The sequence below is a fragment of the Balaenoptera physalus genome, assembly GCF_965194825.1.
Source record: "Balaenoptera physalus genome assembly, chromosome: 3".
Taxonomy (NCBI): Eukaryota; Metazoa; Chordata; class Mammalia; order Artiodactyla; family Balaenopteridae; genus Balaenoptera; species Balaenoptera physalus.
Genome location: NC_138890.1, coordinates 1,032,042 through 1,052,793, shown reverse-complemented (window position 1 = coordinate 1,052,793; position 20,752 = coordinate 1,032,042). Strand labels below are relative to the sequence as shown.

Below are 20,752 nucleotides of genomic sequence, written 5' to 3'. Positions count from 1 at the left end.
GCCCAGCTTGGGGGATCTTGGTTCCCCAACCAGGGACTGAACCTGGGCCCTCCTCAGTGTAAGCAGGGAGTCCTAACCATTGGACCGCCAGGGAGTTCCCCTGAATAAATTATACATTTTTGCTGGTGGCAAAACTGTTTGGTATATTTGTTTCTTTGACACATTTATCTAGGGCCTACTATGTGTTAGTAATACTGCAGGACATTGCTTCTCAGCCTTGGCACTGCTGATTTTCAAGGCCCGGTCATTCTCTGGGGCGGGAGTGCCGTCCTGGACACTGTGGGGTGTGGAGCAGTACCCCTGGTCCCCACTATGACAACCACAGAGGTCCCCCCAGACATCACCTGGTGTCTTTTTTTAAATATTTATTTATTTTATTCTTGGCTGCGTCGGGTCTTAGTTGCGGCACTCGGGATCTTTCACTGTGGCACACGGGCTCCAGAGTGCATGGGCTCTCTAGCTGTGGCAGACTCTCTTGTTGTGGCTCCAGCGCTCAGGAGTTGCAGTGTGTGGGTTTAGTTGCCCCGCAGCATGTGGGATCTTAGTTCCCTGACCAGGGGTCGAACCCATGTCCCCTGCATTGTAAGGCGGATTCTTAATCCCTGGACCACCAGGAGAGTCCCTCACCTGGTGTCTTTAGGGGGCAGAATTGCCCCCCAGGTGATACCCCCTGCTTCTGTGAAAGAGAGAGACAAACCTTGTTTCCACCTTGTTGCCTCATGGGACTTAATCTGGGTGAGATTTGCAGTCTTGCTCCTAGGAATTATGCACCAAGGGTGTGGAAATGCAGAGAACGGAGCCTTTCTAACCCCATCAACAGTAGCAGCAGCTGCCTTACATCTCAAGGCTCAACCTATTCCTGGAAGCTTTCTCCAAGGCACGATTTATGCTAAATCTATGTTTAATTGCCTTTTTTTTTTTTTTTTTTTTACTCAATGCACTTCTGACAGCAATATTCAGAAATATCCTATTTCTAACTCGTGTGGGATCAAGCAGTGATTCTCCGTGATACACAACTCATCAAGTTACATAGAGAAGCTGATGGCTTCTGGGCTTCTGGGATGAGTTGTTGACAATTACTCCTTTTTTTTTTTGTTTTTTGTTTCCTTTCCTTCTTCTCCGCACTTCCAGCGGTTCCAAAACAGAGAATTTCTGGATCTTTCCTGAACACTTAGACTGGGTGTGGGGTCAGTTTGGAAGAGGCTCTGTAGGGCCTCCCAGCGATGGACACACAGGATGGGAGAGAAGGAACAGAGATCGTTTGGGAAGACCTAAGGGGCATAGGTAGATGCTCCTGGAAGATACAGCTCCTATTCCTGTGCCCACCGGTGCTTCTCAACGTGGGCTTCTCCAAACAGTTGTGTCCCAATCCCCTGAGATGCTTGTTTAAAATGCAGAACCAGTAGGGGCCTGGCTTAATAAAGTCAGGAGACTACATAGACTGGACCAGTAGTTCTCAAACCCTGTGGGGTGTTGAGCAGCATCCCTGGTCCCTACCCACTTGATGCCAGGAGCATCTCTCAGTCCTGACATCCCAAAATATCTCCAGATATCGCCCAGTTTCCCCTGGAAAGGCAGGGTTACCCCTGCGGACAATCACCACCCTAGGTGAATTGTCAGAGTTTATGGGGGTGGGATGCAGGTACCAGTGATAAGGATTCTCAGATGATTTTGGCCCAGGTGGGGACCACTTAATCCTCCCCTCTGAGCTGGGGGCCACCAGCCAATCGTTGCTAATCACAGACAAGGAGGAAACAGGCTTAACTGGCGCCATGAAGCTTTAAGATTTTGCCGAAAACACGTTCTAGAAGGTTTGTAAAGCCTTAGAAGGATGCTGGGGTTTTTCTCTCTCCTTTCTGAAGAATTCTTGCTCAAATGGATTGACGTAAATTGGGACCCATGTGGAGGTGAGCCAGGTTGGTGGTGGGGAGGGTCAGTGAAGACCCAAGATGCCGGGACTCCTGCCAGACCTGGGACCTGCTGATTCACTTTTGAATGTGACAGCCCTTTATGGAGGCTGCGAGGCTAGGCAATCAGGTCCCTCTGGTTGGCTGGAAGACTTGGCCAAGCTCAAGCCTGTGGTGGAAGGCTCTAAGGCACCCCAATAACCCCCACCTCCTGGTGGTCATGCCCTGCGTAATCCCCTCCCGTCTGGTGTGGATGAGACCTGCGACTCACTTCTAACCAACAGTATAGGTGATGACTGCCATTCCCAAGATTCCATCATGGTACCTAAGATTCTGTCCCGCTAGCTGACTCCCTCTAGATTCTCTCTCCCCTGCTGGCTTTGAGGAAACAAGGGGCCATGGCGGGGAGGGGGGTGGTTGTGGAAGACTATCGAGCCCCAGAGATGTCCATGTCTTAATCTCTGGAACCTGTGAGTATGGTACCTTATATGGCAAAAGGGACTTCGCAGGTGGGCTTAAATTAAGGACCTTGAGATGGGAATGATCCTGGCTCACCCGAGGGGGGGGTCCAGTGTCATCACAAGGGCTGTTATAAGAAGGAGGAAGAGGGAGATTCAACACAGACAAAAGGGGAGAGGCCAGGTGAAGACAGAGGCAGAGACTGGGGTGATGCGGCCACAAGCCCAGGACACCGCAGCCCCCAGAAGCTGGGGGAGACAAGAAGGCTCCCCCTCTGGAGCCTCTGGTGGGAGCTCTGCCCTGTGACACCTTGCTTTGGGACTGGACAAACTGATTTCATGCTTCTGGCTTCTAGAACTACGAGAGAGTCAGTGTGTGTTGGTTTAAGCCACCGAGTCTGTAGTAATTTGTTATGGCAGCCCCAGGAAATGAACACAGGAGGCCCCGGTGGTGCAGAGCTGAGGGAGGCCAGGCCTCAACCCACAACATAAGGACTGAACTCTGCCAGCGAACTGTGGGCAGATGAGAACGCGGCCTTGGCTGAGACCCTGAGCAGAGGCCCTGCTGGTTTCTGACCCATAGAAACTAGGAAGTAACCAGTGTATTGTTTTAAGCCTCTGAGTTCGTGGCGCTTTGTTATGCAGAAATAGATAACGGGGCTTCCCTGGTGGCGCAGTGGTTGAGAATCTGCCTGCCAATGCAGGGGACACGGGGTCGAGCCCTGGTCTGGGAAGATCCCACACGTCACGGAGTGGCTGGGCCCGTGAGTCATAATTACTGAGCCTGCGCATCTGGAGCCTGTGCTCCGCAACAAGAGAGGCCGCGATAGTGAGAGGTCTGCGCACCGCAATGAAGAGTGGCCCCCGCTTGCCGCAACTAGAGAAAGCCCTCGCACAGAAACGAAGACCCAACACAGCCATAAAAAAAAAAAAAAAAAAAAAAAAAATCCCATCCATTAAAAAAAAAAAAAAAGAAATAGATAACGGATACCAAGCCTTTGATGGGGTTTGGCAGGATGAAGGCACATGTATCAGAAAGCAAACAGGCTTTCTGGAGGCAGGCAGGTAACACGCTCTGCATCTGGGCCTGTGGGTTCAGGATAAAAACCCCTCCTCTGAAGAATGGGAGAAGAGGTGCTACACACCTGACACACAGCAGGAGCTTGATGACTGGTGACTCGTGTGAGGGAGACGTGGCTTGTCAATGTCCTCCCCGCCAGATGCAACATTATATAAACACTTAACTTTTATGGGTACTTTTTCTAAAGCTCCATCAATGATTAAAATGTTGCGTCAGGATTAAGAACCAGTTCCTATGTTATTAGGCCATGAAAAGGAATGAAGTTTTGATACATGACGCAATGTGGATGGACCTTGAGAACATGATGCTCAGTGAGAGAAGCCAGAAACAGAAGGACACACAGGGTGTGATTCCATTGATGGGAAACATCCAGAACAGGCAAATCCAGAGACACAGAGAGTGGGTTCCTGGTTGTCAGGGGCTGGGGAAGGGGATGGGGGTGACTGCTGATGGGGACGGGGCTTCTTTTGGGGGTTTAGACAGTGGTGATGGTGGCAGAACATGGTGAATGTACTAAAAACTACTGAATTGTACATTTTTATTTTTATCTATTTAATATTTATTTATTTGGCTGCACCGGGTCTTAGTTGTAGCACGTGGGATCTTCATTGCCACGTGCAGGATCTTTTAGTTGTGGCATGCAAACTCTTAGTTGCCACATGTGGGATCTAGTTCCCCAACCAGGGATCGAACCTGGGTCCCCTGCATTAGGAGCGTGGAGTCTTAACCAGTGGACCATCAGGGAAGTCCCTGTACGTTTTTAAATGGCACATGTTATGTCATGTGAATTATATCTCAATGTTTTTAAAAGGAACCATTTCCCCAGACAGGTAGCTGGAGCCACGTAAATGCCAGTTTACTGCATTAACTTCTGCAGAAACGCAGATCGGGAACTCGGGGCGGCCAGGACCCCGCCTTCCTCGCCGGCTCCGCTGGTGTCCAGGCTGCCTGGTCGCACTGGGTAGCTGGAGCAGCAGGAAGGCTGGACGGCAGGGAGCTTCCACACCCCGCCAGCGGCACCCACCGGGGACGGACCCCTCCTCCTCCTTGAACTTCCTTCCTTTCCTATTGGCCACCGTCCAAGAGGCAGGGAACACGGGGAAGTCATCTCTGTAGGACAAGGCAGCTCAAGGTCACCGGAGGCTGGAAGTACAATCCCCCAGAAGCCACAGAGGCCACGGCTGAAGGAGGTGAGTGTGGCCCAAAGGTGCTTCCACAGCCCAGTGGCCAGTGGGGAGCCGAGTGCAGGTCCTGATGCCCCCCCTTTGCCTACACTGTCTGTGGCGGCCTCTAGACGCTGGGAAAGGCTGGGGGGGGGGCACTTCTCCCCTTGAGCCCTGGCAGGGAGGCAGACCCGCCCACACCTGGATTTAGCCTCGGGGGATGGGGGCCATGTCCGACTTCTGACCTCCAGGACTGAGATGATCTGTGTGGTTAAAAGCCACTGAATCTGTGGGACTGTCTCAGCAGCGACAGGAGATGCGCACACAACCCGGTTCAGTGGTTCCAAGGTGACCCACACAGGGTCCAGGCTGGGGGTTCCTGGAGGCTAGGGGCAGGGAGGGGCGGCGGCGCTGAGAGGTCAACACAGACATGGACAGAGGTCATGATGTCTATTTATTCCCCACACGTTACGTTATGCTTGTCACCATGGCTAGCACGCAAGAGTTAGGACACAGCTCGCCGGACGTGTGCCAGACGGCAGGTGGCTGGCGGCCGTCTCCCTACTAGTTACCTACACACACGGTGCTGGGTCACCTCGCACATGGCCCGACACCACCAGGGAGCCTCCAACAATCCAGCTGCCGACGCTGCCGCCGGAGCGGCGGTGCCAGCCGACCCCTCCTCCCCACGCCGCCCCGCCTCGCCTGGGGCCGCCGGGCATCCACGGTGGCGGCCTGGCAATCTCAGGCCAAGGCGGGCGGCACCAGGACCCCCTGCAGCCCCCACTCCCAAAGGGAGGAGGGCCCGCTGAGGACGCAGAGGCGCCGGCCAGCGGGACCACCTGTGGGCAGAAGGGCAGTGGCTGGGACACACGGCCAGGCCGGGATGGGCTCGGGGGCCAGGCTGAAGGTGGTGAGAGGGCCCCTCACGGTCTATCGGTCGTGAGTACTGGGAAGAGAGCATTGGGATCAGACCCGCGTCCATCCAAATGCTCAGCTGGAAGAAAAGTCCCAGAAATGGGTCCTGCACACCCAGGACGTCTGCTCCGGCCCGCCCCCAGGCCCAGGGCAACAGAACCGGCTCCTGGGAACCTGCAGCGGGAGTTGCTCATGCGAGAACCCAGGTCCGAGGGCCGGGCTGGCTGGTAGGGAGCCCTTCCGAGCAGGGACGGCTGGAGTGGCCACAGTCAACGCAGAGAGCAGCTTCTCGTGGGCTGCGAGGCCCCTGAAGACAGGCCGAGGGGGCGGGACTGCAGAAGGGGCTTCGGGCCACGGCTTCCCCATGGGCCACTTCTCGAGAGCGGCAAAAGGACCCCCCCCAAATTATTCTAGAAAATACTTTAGAGACTGGGTTTTTGGGGGGCTGGGAGTGAGATTGGTGCTGGTCTGTGCTCACAGCTTGCTGGTTCTGTTTCGAGAAGGGTCTGGGGGCCGTGAGAGAGTACAAAAAGGGAGGGAAGGGCAGAGGCAAAAAAATAAAAATAATAAAAATCCGTCTTAACATGCAGGTCCAATTCCTTTTCCTCTCATGGGCGGTCCAATGGCAAGAGACGGAAAAGTGAGAGAAGGCTTCCGGTCAGCCGGGAAGGACCTGATGGCGCTGGGGGGCTGGAGAGAGAAACAGCCCAACTGAACGGGACTGGGAGGGGTGGGGGATCCGGGTGGAAACCCCCGGCAAGGGGCCTGATGACCAGAGACGCCCCCGCGTGGCCTCGGCGACGCGGGCCCGGCCCCGGACTCACCGGGCAGTCATTCCCGCGGGTCGTCGCTGCTGGCACTGGGGGTCCGACTCCGGATCTGACTGCGCAGCTGTTCTATCAACTCTGGGTTCTGCTGCTGCATCTGCTGAGCGAACTGCTGGCCCCTGCGGGGAGGGGAGGTGCGCCCGGGCTCAGCCTGGCCCAGGGTGCCCGCCCCACGTGCCCCTCGAGGGCAGGGGGACCGCTCCCTGGAGGACGCAGGCCCTACAGAGCAGGTCTCTCTTCCTGGGAGGGAGGGGGACACGCCCCGCCTGCCCAGGAGCCCCGCCTGGCAGGTCCACTCACGCCTGGATGAGGCTGGCCAGGTCGTTCTGCGAGGGGTTGGTGCCGGGAGTCCCCAGGGGGTTGTGGCCGCCCGAAATCATGCCGGACATGCTGCAAAGAGAGCCCTTGACTCGCAGACGGCTCAGCCCTCCTCCCTCTGAGCCCCACTTGGCCCTTCCCCTCTGCCGGCAATGGACACCTCCTGGGGCCCAAACCTGCCCTCAGCCCACCCTTCTGACTGCAGCCTGTCAATTCCATCAGCTTTCCCAGCAACACCCTTTTTTGGCTTAAAGACAGTGATTCTCAACAGGGCAACGCTGTCCCTCAGGGACACCGGGTGACGCCAGGGACAGAGAAGGCCACACAGTGTCTGAGTCCATTGACGGGAAACGTCCAGAACAGGCAAACCCAGAGACAGAGAGTGGGTTCCTGGTCGTCAGGGGCTGGGGATGGTGCTAATGGGACGGAGTTTCTTTTTCGGGTGATGAATGTCTGGAACTAGATGGTGGCCACAGCTACAGGCCGTCGTAAATGTACTTAATGCCACAGAATCATAAACCTTAAGATGGTTAAAACGGTACATTTTATGCATCTTTCACCACAATAATTTCAACGACAAGACCCAAAAGAGAACGGTGGTCACTTACAGCTGTTGAACTTGGGGATTGTTCATGAGGTTGGATGCCTGAAGAAAAAAACAGACTTCTCAGAAAAAGCAAGTTCCCAAATGCATTTCATCACTGACAAGGTTTCCCCGTAGGCACCGTGGGCCTCCAGCCCAGCACCCAGAGCGCCAGGCCCGCCTCTTCCCTGGGCCTCACCCCATCCCCACACGCTGTGACCCTGCCCTTTCCCCACTTCGATCCCATCTGGACTCTCATCTTAAGATTCCGGGCACCTCATCATCCTTCCCCGACCAGGGACACCTGGGAGTCAGTCCCAGCTCTGCTCTGTGGATGAACATCATCCTGGAATCTCTCCTACACTGACACCCCCAGCCACGTTGGGATCATCTCCTCAGGGCCGATTTTAAGACGTGCACACGAGCAGAAGCCAGGGAAGCACCTTCCAGGCTGTGGCTCTTTCCGTAAAGGGCTGGAGAGTGCTACCAGCCGGCCTCGGCCCGTCCACTGCCCTGCATGGCTGCGTGCCCAGGCCGCGGTCATGCAAGTGCCGGGCGTGGCTGGGTGCCGACAGCACAGCACGAAGCTGAGGGGGCTGGGGCCGCCGACCCCGACGGACAAGGCCAAGGGAGCGGCCTCTGTCAGGCTGCTCCCCCGCTGGGAGTCCTCTGGCAGCCTCGTGCCCGCCCCGCCCTGGACGAGAGCGGCAGCCCGGGCTCCGAGACGTGGGAGGCCAGACGCTTCCCGCTCAGGTGGGGACATTTCTCTGACTGGGGACACCAGGCTCCTCTCTCCCTGGCGACCTGAGACCCCGACCCTGAGGCCCCGTGAGCCAGCGGTGTGGCCTGAGGACCAGTGAGACCACCCGGGGGCTGACAGGCATGTGGCGGACACGCTGGGTGCCTGTTCCAGGGGACGGCCCTGCGCAGAACACGCGCATCTGGACCAGAGGGTGGTCGGCCCTTCCTCCGCGGGGCCCCCGCGCCCTGCGGTGTCTCGTCTGCACCTCCGGGAGCAGGTGCAGCGACTCTGCTGTCACCGTGGCCACACCACGAGGGGGCCCGGGCTGGGGGGAAGGGGGGTGGAGGTTCCCCAGGTTATTCAGCTGGGAGAGGCGGGTTCCGTTTGTCCGGCTCCACACCCCACGGCGCCCAGCGTCCATGGTGCCTGCAGTGGGGCAGCCCTGGCCCGGGGCCCGTGGTGACACGGCAGGCGGGGGCCGTTACCATGCTCATGAAGCTCGGGTTGTTCAGCAGGCCCGCGATGTCGAAGCTGCCAACACCTCCCGTCTGTGGCGTGAGAAAAGCCCTGGTCAGTGGTGCCTGGACACAGAAGCTCGACAGCTGGCCCCCCGGGGACTGAGGGGTTAGGTCCCACCTGGGGCCTGTTGGAATCCTGGGCGTCCCAGCAACCCGGGCGGCCAGGCCCTGCGGCCGGGGGTGCTTCGTAAAAGATGCGCACCACGGTGTGGGTCCCCCGGAAGAGCACGGTATATTAACCGTGTCTTTCACTTTGTGATGCTGACTGTGGCGGGACGGCCCCTCCCAGGGGTGGCCAATCCCTAGAAACGGTGAACAACTGGCCCGCGAGTGCACCTTTCACGCGCAAACCAGCCTCTACGGGGCTCGGGGCCGCTGTCCCCCTGCCCTGGTCACCCCGGGCAGCCCCCCTGCCCCGGGGCCATTCAAACTAGCCGACCCCGCGCCTGCTCACCCTGCCTGCCAGCTCCTTGCCGCGGCCCACACGGCCCCCAGCCCTCTGCCTCCTGACGAGATGGGGCTTCCCCGTGTGACTCACGCCCTCCCGTTTCCGGGGGCTCTGCGAGGATAAGCCTCTTCCCGCACAACAGGACCCGGTTAAACAGATGCCAGACCCCCGGCACCGGAAACGTTCCTCCCACACGGGTCAGGCCCAGCCCTCGACCCCGCGCCGCCCTGCCCCCGCGGCCGGTCCCCGGGGGACTCACGGGACTGGGTGCCTCTCTCAGCCTCAGCTCCGCCACCTTGAGGTTGGACTTGTAGGTCTCGTTGTCGGGGTCCAGCTCCAGGGCCTTCCTGTAGTAGGCCACGGCCTCCGTGTGCTTGTTCAGGCTGGACAGAGCCAGGCTGCAGGAGGGACAGTGGGCGTGGAGGGCCTGGGAGGCCGCCCGCCTGCCCGCCCCGCCCCGAACTGCTGGGATCGCCATCCCTCATCCATCCCACGTCCGGGGCGGGGCTGGGAGGAGGCGGGGCAGGTGTGGTCAGAGCTCCTCCCTGCTCAGGCCGAGCTGAATCACAGGTGTGTCCTTGGACCACACTGGAGTTTATGCTAACGAGGAGGCCTGTTTATGCTAACGAGGTGGGCTTCCAGGAAGCCTCTGGATGCGCTGCTGGCCACAAAGACCAAACTCACCCCCAACTCCCCGGGGAGGGAGGCGTTAAGAGACGGGCTATAAAACCCGCCCCCACTGGTGACCGCCCCGTGTGCTGGGTGGGGGCGCGCCCCGAACCCCACGGGACGGGACAGAAGCTCTGCCTCGGGACCCTCCCCGACCTCGCCATTGGCGCCCCTCCATCTGCTGCTCGTCTGCATCCCTTATGATAAGCCAGAGAAGGTTAAGTGAAGCGCTTTCCTGAGTCCTGTGAGCCTTCGAGGGAATCGCTGAACCCAAGGAGAGGGTCGTGGGCACCCCGACTTACAGCTGGCCGGTCAGAAGCTCAGGTGACGGCCTGGACTCGGGATTGGTGTGTGGGGTGGGGCAGCCCAGTGGGCTGGGGCCTTAACGTGCGGGGCCCGCGCTGACCCCAGGCAGACAGTGTCTGCGGGGCGGTGGGCGAGCGGCACTCACCCCATCCTGCCGTAGGCCTTGCTGTAGGACGGGTCTATGCAGATGGCCCGCTCGCAGTCCTGCACCGCCCCCGCGTAGTTCCCCAGTTTGCTGTGGGCCGCAGCTCTGGGGGAAGGCAAACCAGGGCAGTCGGGGAGCTGATTCCAGCTTCCCCGTCTGTCAGGTGGGGCAGAGGCAGCGTTGCCAAGGATGGGAGGCCCGGTGGGGCTGGACGCCTGGGCTGGTGCCGGAGGATACAGCAATCTGGGTGTCGCCCTGTTCACCAGGGAAACCGAGGCTGAGGGGGCAGACGAGCGCGGCCGCTAACATCACGGACACTGGGCCACACCTGGCCGGCCACCCGGCATGGGCTCGTTATTTGGGAGAGCGGCTGAGCCATCACTAACCCACAGATCGACCGCCCCTCCCATTCCCCTGGGGACCCCGCTCAGCCTGCCCAGGGCCCCGCCGGCCCCCGCCGTACCTGTTACAGAAATAGACGGCATTGGCGGGATTCAGCTCGATGGCTTTCCCATAGAAGTGCACGGCAGCCTCAAAGTTTTCTACTTTCATCTGTTCGTTCCCTGAAGAGAAAGGGAAGGAAACGTACCCTCGGCTGTTCCCCTCGGACCCTGAAGTTCTGAGACGGCGTTCTCGGCTCGCCTGGCTTCCGTGTGACAGTTTGAGACTTTGGGGGCCCAGGATGCAAAGCTTAGACACAGGCTGGGTTGGTGGCACGGGGTGGAGGGTGGGGCTGCGTCCAGCGCAGGGCCTGGCCTGAGCCAGCCCTCGGTGCAGCAGCTGTCACTGTCCTGGTTGTGGTATTTGGGAACCTAAGCCTCAGATACCATCACTTTTGTTCGTTCCTTCAGAAACAGCCCAGTTTTAATGAGATGGAATTCACATACCATGAGACTCACCCTTTAAAAGTGTGTAACTCAGCGGTTTTTAGTATATTCAAAGTGGTCCAACCATTAGCACTAATTCCAGAACATTCCATTAGCCAAAATAAGCACCATCCCCATTAGCTGTCACCCCCCACCCCCAGCCCCTCACAACCACACATCCACTCTCTGTGTCTGGATCTGCCTGTTCTGGTAGATCTGATTCCCATCAATGGAATCAGACACTGTGTGTCCTTCTGTGTCTGGCTTCTGTCCTCGAGAATCCTGTTCTCAAGGTCCATCCACGTTGTAGCGAGTGTCAGGGCTTCTCTCCTTTGCATGGCTGAGTGACGTTCCCGTGTGTGGAGGGACACGTGTGTGTGTCTGCTCGTCAGCTGATGGGCACCTGGGCGGTTTCCACTCCTTGGCTGTTGTGCACCATGCCGCTATGAACATGCGTGCACAAGCATCTTTGTGGATGTGCGTTTGCATCCCTCCTGGGCACACCCTGGGGTGGAACTGCTGGGTCACATGGTCACTCTATCTAACCGCTTGGGAAGCTGTCGGACCGCCCTCCGCAGCGGCCTCACCCTTTAATTCCTCCTGGTCAAGGGTCTGATTTCTCTGCATCTCTGCATCCGTGTAAAAGCCCCCCGGCCCCGTCTCCAAAGGCTGGTTTGCCATCCGCTCCACAGCCCGGGACCAGCCGGCCTCCGCCCGCTGCACCCAGAGGCCAGCTGTGCGGGGCGTTCCTTACCTTCGGTTTTGAGGCGTTCTGCCTCGGCCGAGTCCTCCTCCGAAGGTGGGGTTCGCTGGGGGCTCCTCAGATCAGGTGGTATCTCCTGGCCCCAAAGCCAGGATGAGCTCTTTGAGGGGCAGCGGGAAACCGCCGACCTCCTCCCCCAAGCCCAGCACCCTACCCCCTACCCCACCCAGCCAGGGGACGCCCGAGGACAGCTGAGCCCCGGGGGGGTAACTCAGGCCCTCGAACTGAGACAGAACCACAGCCCCGCGGTGCCCGAGGCTCACCCTGCCTGCCGCAGCTGCTTCAAATATTTCGGGAAGAGTCTGGCGGAGCGCGAGGTCGCTATCCTCCACCGTCACCCCGAAAGCGGTCTCCAGGCATTGGATGGCAACTGCCAGGGGGACAGAGGTGTGCTCTGCTGAACCCAACCCCGAGCTGACGATTCTGGGGGCAGCGCTCACGCTTCCTTTCTTGGGCGTGCTCGCTAAGGCCTCGGATGCACCAGGCGCTGCGTGCGCCCTGCAGGGCCCTATGGGTGCTGGTTCTGATTCCTCGGGCAGCGCACGATGGACCTGCCCCTCGAGCCCCGAGGCCGGGAGGAGGGGGGAAGCCGCCGTCCCTGCCCCACGGGGCTCAGGTGGTGACGCCAGGCCTCTCTGTGGGGTCACAATGCTGGGGCTGCCCGGGTGGGGGGCCTCGGGGGTTCGGCGCGGCCCGGTGGGCACGGAACAGCCACCTCCTGCCAGGCAGGCTAGCAGCCGGGTCTGGGCTGGGCTCCCCACCCCTGGCCTCTCTCCCTCCTTTGACCGGTAGGGACACACGCACGACGGGGGGGATGGAGAACCTTCGGGAGCTGCACCCCTCCAGAAGAGGACACCTGCGGGAGGCCCAGCCTAAAGTGAGGGAGGCGGGGGACAGCCCTGCACCCGCCTGGGGCTCAGCGTCCCTACCTGTGAAACGAAGACAGGGACCAGCCTATCACTCCCACCCCATGGAGCTTCTAGGCGCTGATGCAGGTGGGGGGTTGGGCATGGGACCCAAGGCCCCGGGGGGAGGGCATGGCCCGCACGTACCTTCCAAGCTCTCCTGGGCGTCAGAGGAGAGCTCCCCATGCCGGAGCTGGTCATGCAGGAACCGGATGATGGAGTAGGCCAGACGCTTCTTGTTATCCATCTCGAGATGGGAGGAGATGAGGCCTGGGGGTTTCAGGATCTGCGGACAGAGGTCCAGGGTGTGGGGACAGGAGGGCGGGCACAGCCGAGCCTTTCCCCCTCCGCCCTCCACCTCCACTCAGCCTGCACCTCCTGCTCCAGGCCCTCCGGGCGCCCCCTCACGCCCCCGCCCTGCCCTGCAGGAGCCACTTTAACTCACTGGCTAATCATATCTGCCTGACAACAATGAGGCAGAAATGTTAACTCTCCGCATTTCAGAGGAGACACTGAGGCTGTAGGTCCAGAGCCCCTTGCCGTCCTGCCTGACTCTAACCCCAGGGTGATGTGGCCCTGTGCCGGTGGTCATCACTCCTCACCAGCTGGACGGGGGGCGTAGGGCTCCCCAAGGACACAGAGGGCAGGCTGCAGCCCCACCTGCTGCTCCTCCACGCTCTGGACAAAAAAACGGTCCAACAGCTTCCGAGCCCCCCGAGCCCCGAACACCCGGGGGACACGCACCGCCCACAAGGGTCAGACAGGACCACTGGGTGGACCTGAGCAGACCAAAGGCCCAGAGGGCACTGACACCCCCTCCCAGGCAGCCTCAGGGCCTCCTCTGGGTTCCTCTACAACCTGCTGTATTCCTAGGCCAGGTGTGACTCTCCCAAGGGGACACCGGTGACAGCTGTGGTTGTCACAACTTGGGGGACGGCCCCCTACAGTGCTGAGGCGAGAACCCTGGAGAACGAGCGTGGGAAGGGCCTGTTCCCTGCGGGCCGTGACGCGCCAGGCCCTTCACACACAGCTCGCCCCCCGCACAGGTCCACCTCCCACGCAGAGGGGAAACAGGCTCAGAGGGGGCACCCCACGCTTGCCCGAGGCCGTGCAGGGCTCATCCGGGAGGGTGGAATCCATGGTGCGAAGCTTCTTGGTCCCCCAAACATGCCCCCGTGGGGTGAACAGCCTGTGTGGCTTGGAAATCGAGGGGCGGCCTCCTGGCCGAGTTATCTTTAACCCATCACTGGCCAGCGGCAGGTAAATCAAACCGGGCAGAGCAAGTCATAACCCCCAGGCTTCGCACACTGGCTGAGAGCAGGCCGGGCGCTGCCAGCCCAGAGCCGCCGGGCGAGTGCAGTCAAGACACGCGATGCTGGCCGCGCTCAGAGCTGTTTCTGGTTCACAGAAAACTACATCCATCGACAACTTAAAAAAGGAAGAGAAGTCAGACACAGAAGGCCACACAGTGTGTGATTCCACTGATGGGAAATGTCCAGAACAGGCCAATCCACAGACACAGAGAGTGGGTTCGTGGTTGCCAGGGGCTGAGGAAGGGGTGGGGCTTCTTTGGGGAATGTTCTGGAATTAGTGGTGATGGTTGCACAGCACTGTGAATATACTAGAATCTACTAAATTTTACGGTATGTGAATTATATCTCAAATTTTAAAAAGGGAAGAACTTAAAGCAGCTGTTTTGTACAGCTGGACAGGGCATTCTGGCCACCCCCGGAAAGCTCTACAGGGATGCTAATGAGCTTTCCTCCCCCATTTCTGGATACAATGAGCCTTTACCAAGCAAGTGCCTTTGGCCCAAGAGCGTCCCAGGAACTGCGAGGTCTGGGATCAGGACGCGCTAGAGCCCAGAAGACAGACGGCCAGCCCCAGATCCACAGGATCTCAGGGGCAACACAGAGGGGCCCAGGGAGACCAACCAGCACAACCCGCTCGTTTCGAAGACAGTGAAACCCCCAAAGGTGAGTCATCTTCCCCAGCCGAACCAGTGAGCCGCTGCCCAAAACGTCAACAATGTTCTGGTTTTACAGATACTTGACAAACGGCAGCATCATTCACCACAGCCGAAAGGCGGACAGAACCCAATGTCCATGCATGGATGATGGATCAACAAACGTGAGCCATCCACAGAGCCGAGTATTATCCAGCCTTGAAAAGGAAGGACGTTCTGACACCTGCTACAACCTGGATGAACCTTAAGGACGTGATTGCTCAGTGAGATAAACCAGACACGGGACAAACACTGTCTGATTCAATTCACATGAGGTCCCTAGAGGACTCAAATCCATAGAGACAGGAAGTAAATCGTGGGGGCCGGGGCTGGGGGAGGGGATGGGGTGTGTTTAATGGGGACAGAGTTTCAGTTTGGGAAGATGAGAAAGTTCTGGAGATGGATGGTGGGGATGGCTGCACGACAATGTGAATGTGCCTAATGTCACTGAGCTGTGCGCTTAAAGATACTTAAGTTGGGAAACTTTATGGTATATCTATTTTACTGTAATTAGAAGAAAATCTGTTTTCAAAGCCCAAAGTGGTCCTCTTAGGATGTGAACCTCTGAGACCCCAGGACCCTGATCCTTTTGTACATTCTGTTCTAAATCAGGGGTCAAGGGCCACACCTGGCAGCCGCCTGTTTAGCTGAGGATGTCTTTTGCATCCCTACGTTATAGAAGTGTCTGCATAGCATGCTTGGTTTTCCTCAAGGGCCCCAAAGCCCACAGAATTTACCACCTGGGCCTTCATGTTTGCCAACCCCTCCCAGCCGACTTCTCGATCACTGAACGGGATGGAGGGGTGCCAGGGTCTCCCAGAGGGGGTCACAGATTGACACATCACATGGTAAGGTCACAGGCTGGGCAGCTGGGGCTCCCCCGAAGTGTTCCAGGCAGCACTTAGGGGCACGATCCCCCTGCCAGACCCACGGGAGCTGGTACTGGGTGACGGTGACTGAGCTTCACACTGGGCTCGAGGGTGTGTGCGTGGGGGGATCTGTTTTCCCCACAGGGAACTAACGCAGGCCCTGTGGTGGCAAGCGTTTGCTTAAGAGTAGGATAAAGAGGCAATCTGATCTTTACGTGACTGAGCTGTGAGGACGGAGGGGGTGACTCTGAGGGGACCGTCAGGGTGCAGAGAACTGAGACACGAAGTCACACCCGTTCCTGGCACACCTTCAGTTCTTCCAAGGGCCCCGGCCCTTTGTACCTCAGGGCCTTTGTATATGCTGCTACCAGCCCTCCCACCCCGACTAAACAGCTCATGTGAGGCAACCGCTACCTGGTTTCCTGGTTCCTGGCTTCTCCTGGTCTACTGACATGACCTCCTCCCGAGGGTCGGCCCCCCAAGTTGACACAGTGAGCACAGAGACCAGGGCTCCCGGAGGCGCCCTGGGGGTAACAACGGGCTCTGCAGTCTTAGCACCTGAGGTCCAGCCGTCTCCACCCGAGGCCAGCTCCACGTCGCCTCCCCACCCCTGAGCCGGGATGCTCGTGTCACGTCTGAAGGAGCCCCCGCGATGCCCTCTCTTTCCTCTTCTATAAAACGGGGTAACGGAGGCTGTTGTGAGAATCCAGCACCCCATGCGGGGCTGCTCCCCCAGGCGCTATCCGCATGGTGCGGGGGACATCACTCCTTTCGTGGGGAGTGTGCACTGTAGGGTATTTAACAGCATCCCCGGCATCCGTCCAGCAGTGTCCCCTGGGGGCAGAAGCACTCGGGGCGAGACCCCCGGGGTTAGCGATTCCACTGACCCCCGGAGGCTACGTCCCATGACTATCTGACCTCTGAGGTCCCGGGATGCTATACACATTTAAATCCACACCTGAATGGGAGGGAGGGGAGGTGACTCACACACGCTGGGGGTCACCCTGGTTTACACTGTCTGATCATCAGGGGTTTATTCTGGTGTCCAGTGTGAACAGGGATCAGACTCGATTTTTTCCCAAATAATGAATGCAGGGCCCCTCCCCCTCAGCACAGCTGACATGGGAGCTGGGTCACTCTCTGTGGGGGGCGTCCTGGGCACCATGGGGTGTGGAGCAGCCTCCCTGGCCCCCACCCCCTCGATGCCAGGAGCCCCCTTCCCCCACAGTGGTAACAATCACAAAAGTCTCCAGACGTCACCAAACCACCACCAGCTGAAAATCACTGATAAACACTAAGTGGGAAAAATAAAAGTCAGCACGGGTCAGAGTTTCTGGCCAAACGACTTGGCTGCAAACTTTCAGCAAATCCTGTGTTTGCAGAGTATTTGGGGTTTCCGGACTGCAGAAAAGCGGATGTGGGTCTGCAGCGGGGGACCCAGCACATGTTGGACACAGGCGGGCCGTGAGGACTGCCGCTCTCTTGCCTCTTGGGCGCGGAACAGCTGTCGGCCCTTCCTCGCCTTCCCGCTCCCTGCAAAGCCGGCCCAGGAATGCCAGGACGCTCTTTTCCTTGACTGCCCCTGGGCACTGGGGTCTCAGGAACAATCCCGACTTGTTGGGCTTTGGCTGCCGGACAGAATTCTCAGGGCAGGCTACTCTCTCTGCGAACAGCGAGGGCTTTGTGAGGCTCCAAAGGCACCCGGGGCGCTGGCTGCAGGTGCGGGGTGCAGGCGAGAGCCTGGCCGGGGGACAGACGCTGGCCCCGGGGTGCGGCTGCAGCGGGGGTCCCGGTGCCAGTTCCTCCCTGTGCCTTCACAACCCCCGCCGGCTCTCCGTCCACCTTTCCATTTTATCATTAAAAACACCCCAGCCTCGGGACTTCCCTGGCAGTCCAGTGTTTAGGACTCCAAGCTTCCAGTGCAAGGGGCATGGGTTTGATCCGCGGTCCGGGAACTAAGATCCCACGTGCTGGGACTTCCCTGGTGGTGCAGTGGTTAAGAATCCGCCTGCCAATGCAGGGGACATGGGTTCGAGCCCTGGGCCGGGAAGATCCCACATGCCACGGAGCAACAAAGCCCGTGCGCCGCATCTACCGAGCCTGCGCTCTGGAGCCCACGTGCCACAACTACTGAGCCCACGTGCCACAACTACTGAAGCCCGTGCGCCTAGAGCCCATGCTCCGCAACAAGAGAAGCCACCGCGATGAGAAGCCCGCGCACCGCAACGAAGAGTAGCCCCAGCTCGCCGCAACTAGAGAAAGCCCGCGCGCAGCAACGAAGACCCAACGCAGCCAAAAATAAATAAATAAAATAAAATAAATTTATAAAAAAGAAAAAAAGATCCCACATGCTGTGCAGCTCGGCCAAAAAAACCCCCAAAACACCCCAGCCTCTACTCCTTTTATTTCCCTGCTCAGAACTGATCATTCAAAGAGGCAAAAGGGTACACTCAGGAAAATGAGTGACCCAGCCCTGGAGCCCAGGAAGGAGAAGCACCCTCTTTCTGAGACTGCCCACCCCTTCCGGGGGTGCCCTGCCCCACCTCCACCCCGAATCCAGCTCTTCTCACCAACACCAGTGTGTGCAAGCTGGTCCTCTGCTTCTCCCTCCCCTCCCAGGGCACCTAGGGCTCCCAGGAAAGGGCCGTCCCAAGAGCTGGAACTCAGGCTCCAGCCCGAGCCCCACATCGCAGCCCTGTTTTCCTCTGAGAGGCTGCCAGGATGTCCTGCACACTAAAAACCCTCCACAGCCCCCCGAAACCTCCTGAGCAGGCACATGTGGCCCCTCACCAAAGCCCCTGTGCTCTGCTCAAACGCAACGCTCACCTTCCCTCCTGCCATCCAGGAACCACTCACTCCCCCTTCAACACCAAGCCAGAAGGTCAGCTCCTCAGACAGAGATGGACACCCTCTTCTTCCAGCAAAGCCCAGTACCTGTCCTGCCTCTGGTCCAGCATCTCCTACAAGGCCTTCCGACTCTTTCCTGGCCTGCCCACCCTGCACCCGACTGTGAGCCACTGGACAGATCACCTTCCCCCGGGGACCCCAGCACTCAGGGGCGTTTGGTCCACATGGACTCAGGGAAACCTTGGATCCTTGTCGTGGTCAGAGCCACGTGACCAGGTTCCTTTGGGAGGTCGTTTCTCTTGGGTCTCGGTTTCCTCATCAGCAGAGGGGATGACAAGCCTACCTACCAACTGTCCCCTTTACTCTTTCACCCTCACTGTGCATTGGCCACCAGGGCCAGCATTGGGTCTTGGCCAAAAAAAAAAAAGGAGGAACAAGTAAGACAATAGCTCTCAATCCGGGGCAGAGCTTAACCCCATTTAGAACCACTCACCCTTCCAGGAAGACTGAATTATAAACCCCTGAATGAAATCCTTGGAGTGCCCAGGACTTTCCAGGCCCTGAGCTGAGTACACATAATGGCCTATTTCAGGGGTCAGCAAACATTTTCTGAAAAGGAGAGTCAGAATGAGGACGTTCAGCTTCCCAGGCCATGGATAACATGTATGCAATCAAGTGGGCTGTGTTCCCACAAAACCTCATTCACAAAGACAGGCTGCAGGGGGATTTGGCCCCCTGGTTACAGTTTGTTTAATCTAACTCCCATTGTACAGAACAAAAAACTGAGGCTTAGAGAGATGGGGGCACCCCCCGCCAAGGGCACCCAGCTAAGATGCAAATCAGCAGTTTTGAACCTGGGCGGGCTGATTCCAGAGCCTAAACTCCAAAATACCCTTTCCTCGTCTCATAAAAGTGGGCACGCACACAAAACCTTGCACGTGATTTCTTGGGGGGTTCACACCCTCTGCCCCCTCTGAAGCCCCCTGGTGAAGAATCACTAGTCTAGGGTAGGATTTAACTTTGGCACTGTGGACATTTGGGGCCAGATCATTTTCTGTGGGGGCCGTCCTGTGCACTGAGGGGTGTGGAGCAACATCCCTGGTCCCCACCCACTTGATGCCAGGAGTGCCCCTGGTCGTGAAAGCCTCAGATGTCCCCAGACACAGCCCCGTGTCCCCTGACAGGACAAAATCCCTGGTCTAGGGAGAGAAAAGCAGACAAAAATAACCAGAGAGGCAGAAACAAAAGAAAATGGGAACATCACTCAGCGGGGATGCAGAGTGCACACGCATTTCCTGGCACCTAATAACAAAACTAGCTGTCCTCTAGAAAGCTCTTGACAAGGAGTGGGAACCTGAGTAAAGAATGTTCCACGTGTATTTAACCTCAAAATGCCTGTAAGAGGCATGTACTTCTAGAGCCCCTATTAGTAGAAGAAAAAGGCTGGTGGAGAGTGGAAGCGATCTCCCCGAGCTTACACAGCCAGAGAGAGGTGGACGAGCTGGTCCTCAACCCCAGATTTCTCCCACCTCCAGCACAGTAGGCAGAGGCCCTCCGTGTGAAATCAGACTAACCGCTGCTGATCCCTTTGAGCTCCCACTTCGCGCTGGGGGCCCTGCAACTTTAATCCTCCCGGGAAGCCTCCCACCCCAGGCAGGGGCGGAGACGACACCCATTTTACAGAAGGGGAAACTGAGGCTCCGAGAAGCCAAGAGGCTGGCCAAGGTCACCCAGGTAGAGAGTGGCGGGGCCGAGACAGGAGTCCCGACTTGAACCACACGAACGGGGGACCCGATTCAAAAGGACCGTGTTTCCGGGAAGCAGTAGACACCCAGCAAGCGCTCACTACGTGCGGGGCGCTTTGCCTCCCGCTGTCCACCCGCCGGCCTGCGAATCCGCATTTCCCGGGCCTGGGGTCTGAGGGAGGGAGACCCGGGCCGGCGAGGGCCTGCCCGACGCCGTCCGGCCTCAGTTTCCCCTCCGCACCGCCCACTCATAGTACCCCGCGGATCGCGGCGACCCCGGCCCCACACCGACGTCCTCTTACGGGGCCCGGAGCCCTGGGAGCCCCAAGAGCCCCGAACCGCGGACCTCAGGCCCGCCGGACTCAGCGCCGAGCCCCCCACTCACCTCTCAGGCAGCAGAACCCCGACCCACCGACGGCTGCGCCTGCGTACCGCGGCCCCGCCCGGTCCCGCCCCCCAGCTGCGACGCCTGCGCAGAAGGAGCCAGCACCCGCGGGCTTTCATTCTGCGCAGGCGCACCAATTATCTAGGCTGGCTTTAGGGGGGAAGTGACGCAATTTAGAGGCTGGGACAAGCTGGTCGTTAGGGCAACTGACCTCTGCGACCGAACGGAGGGCGGAAATCAGAACTGACTAGTCCTCTACAGCCGGAATGGAGCGGTGCATGGTG

At 58.7% G+C, this 20,752-nt stretch overlaps 1 protein-coding gene across 3 annotated transcripts; it reads right to left on the bottom strand.

The window, feature by feature from the left end:
• Positions 1 to 5,044: 5,044 nt before the first annotated feature.
• SGTA (small glutamine rich tetratricopeptide repeat co-chaperone alpha) lies at positions 5,045 to 20,585 on the bottom strand. 3 transcript variants are annotated; one of them, XM_082456034.1, is made up of 12 exons: positions 20,469 to 20,585; positions 12,765 to 12,903; positions 11,976 to 12,082; positions 11,704 to 11,788; positions 10,547 to 10,646; positions 10,084 to 10,188; positions 9,223 to 9,361; positions 8,483 to 8,545; positions 7,281 to 7,318; positions 6,655 to 6,744; positions 6,352 to 6,473; positions 5,045 to 6,217 (listed from the first exon to the last, which is right to left on the bottom strand). In XM_082456034.1, exons 2-11 carry the CDS (start codon positions 12,862 to 12,864, stop codon positions 6,359 to 6,361), a joined length of 942 nt encoding a protein of 313 aa, XP_082312160.1. In that variant the 5' UTR covers positions 12,865 to 12,903; positions 20,469 to 20,585; the 3' UTR covers positions 5,045 to 6,217; positions 6,352 to 6,358. The 3 variants fall into 3 exon arrangements, with proteins under 3 accessions (XP_082312160.1, XP_082312161.1, XP_082312162.1); XM_082456035.1 differs by lacking the exon at positions 20,469 to 20,585 and adding an exon at positions 16,050 to 16,162; XM_082456036.1 differs by lacking the exon at positions 20,469 to 20,585 and adding an exon at positions 15,906 to 16,034.
• Positions 20,586 to 20,752: the final 167 nt, after the last annotated feature.

What these genes read in the sequence shown, in the direction of transcription:
- SGTA (XM_082456034.1), bottom strand. Translation starts at nt 12,864, where the DNA reads ATGGATAACAAGAAGCGTCTGGCCTACTCCATCATCCGGTTCCTGCAT. An exon ending in ACCCGAGCTTCATGAGCATG is followed by an intron (nt 7,319 to 8,482) that starts GTAACGGCCCCC and finishes TTTTTTCTTCAG; the next exon opens with GCATCCAACCTCATGAACAA. An exon ending in CTGGCCAGCCTCATCCAGGC is followed by an intron (nt 6,474 to 6,654) that starts GTGAGTGGACCT and finishes CCCTCCCCGCAG; the next exon opens with GGGCCAGCAGTTCGCTCAGC.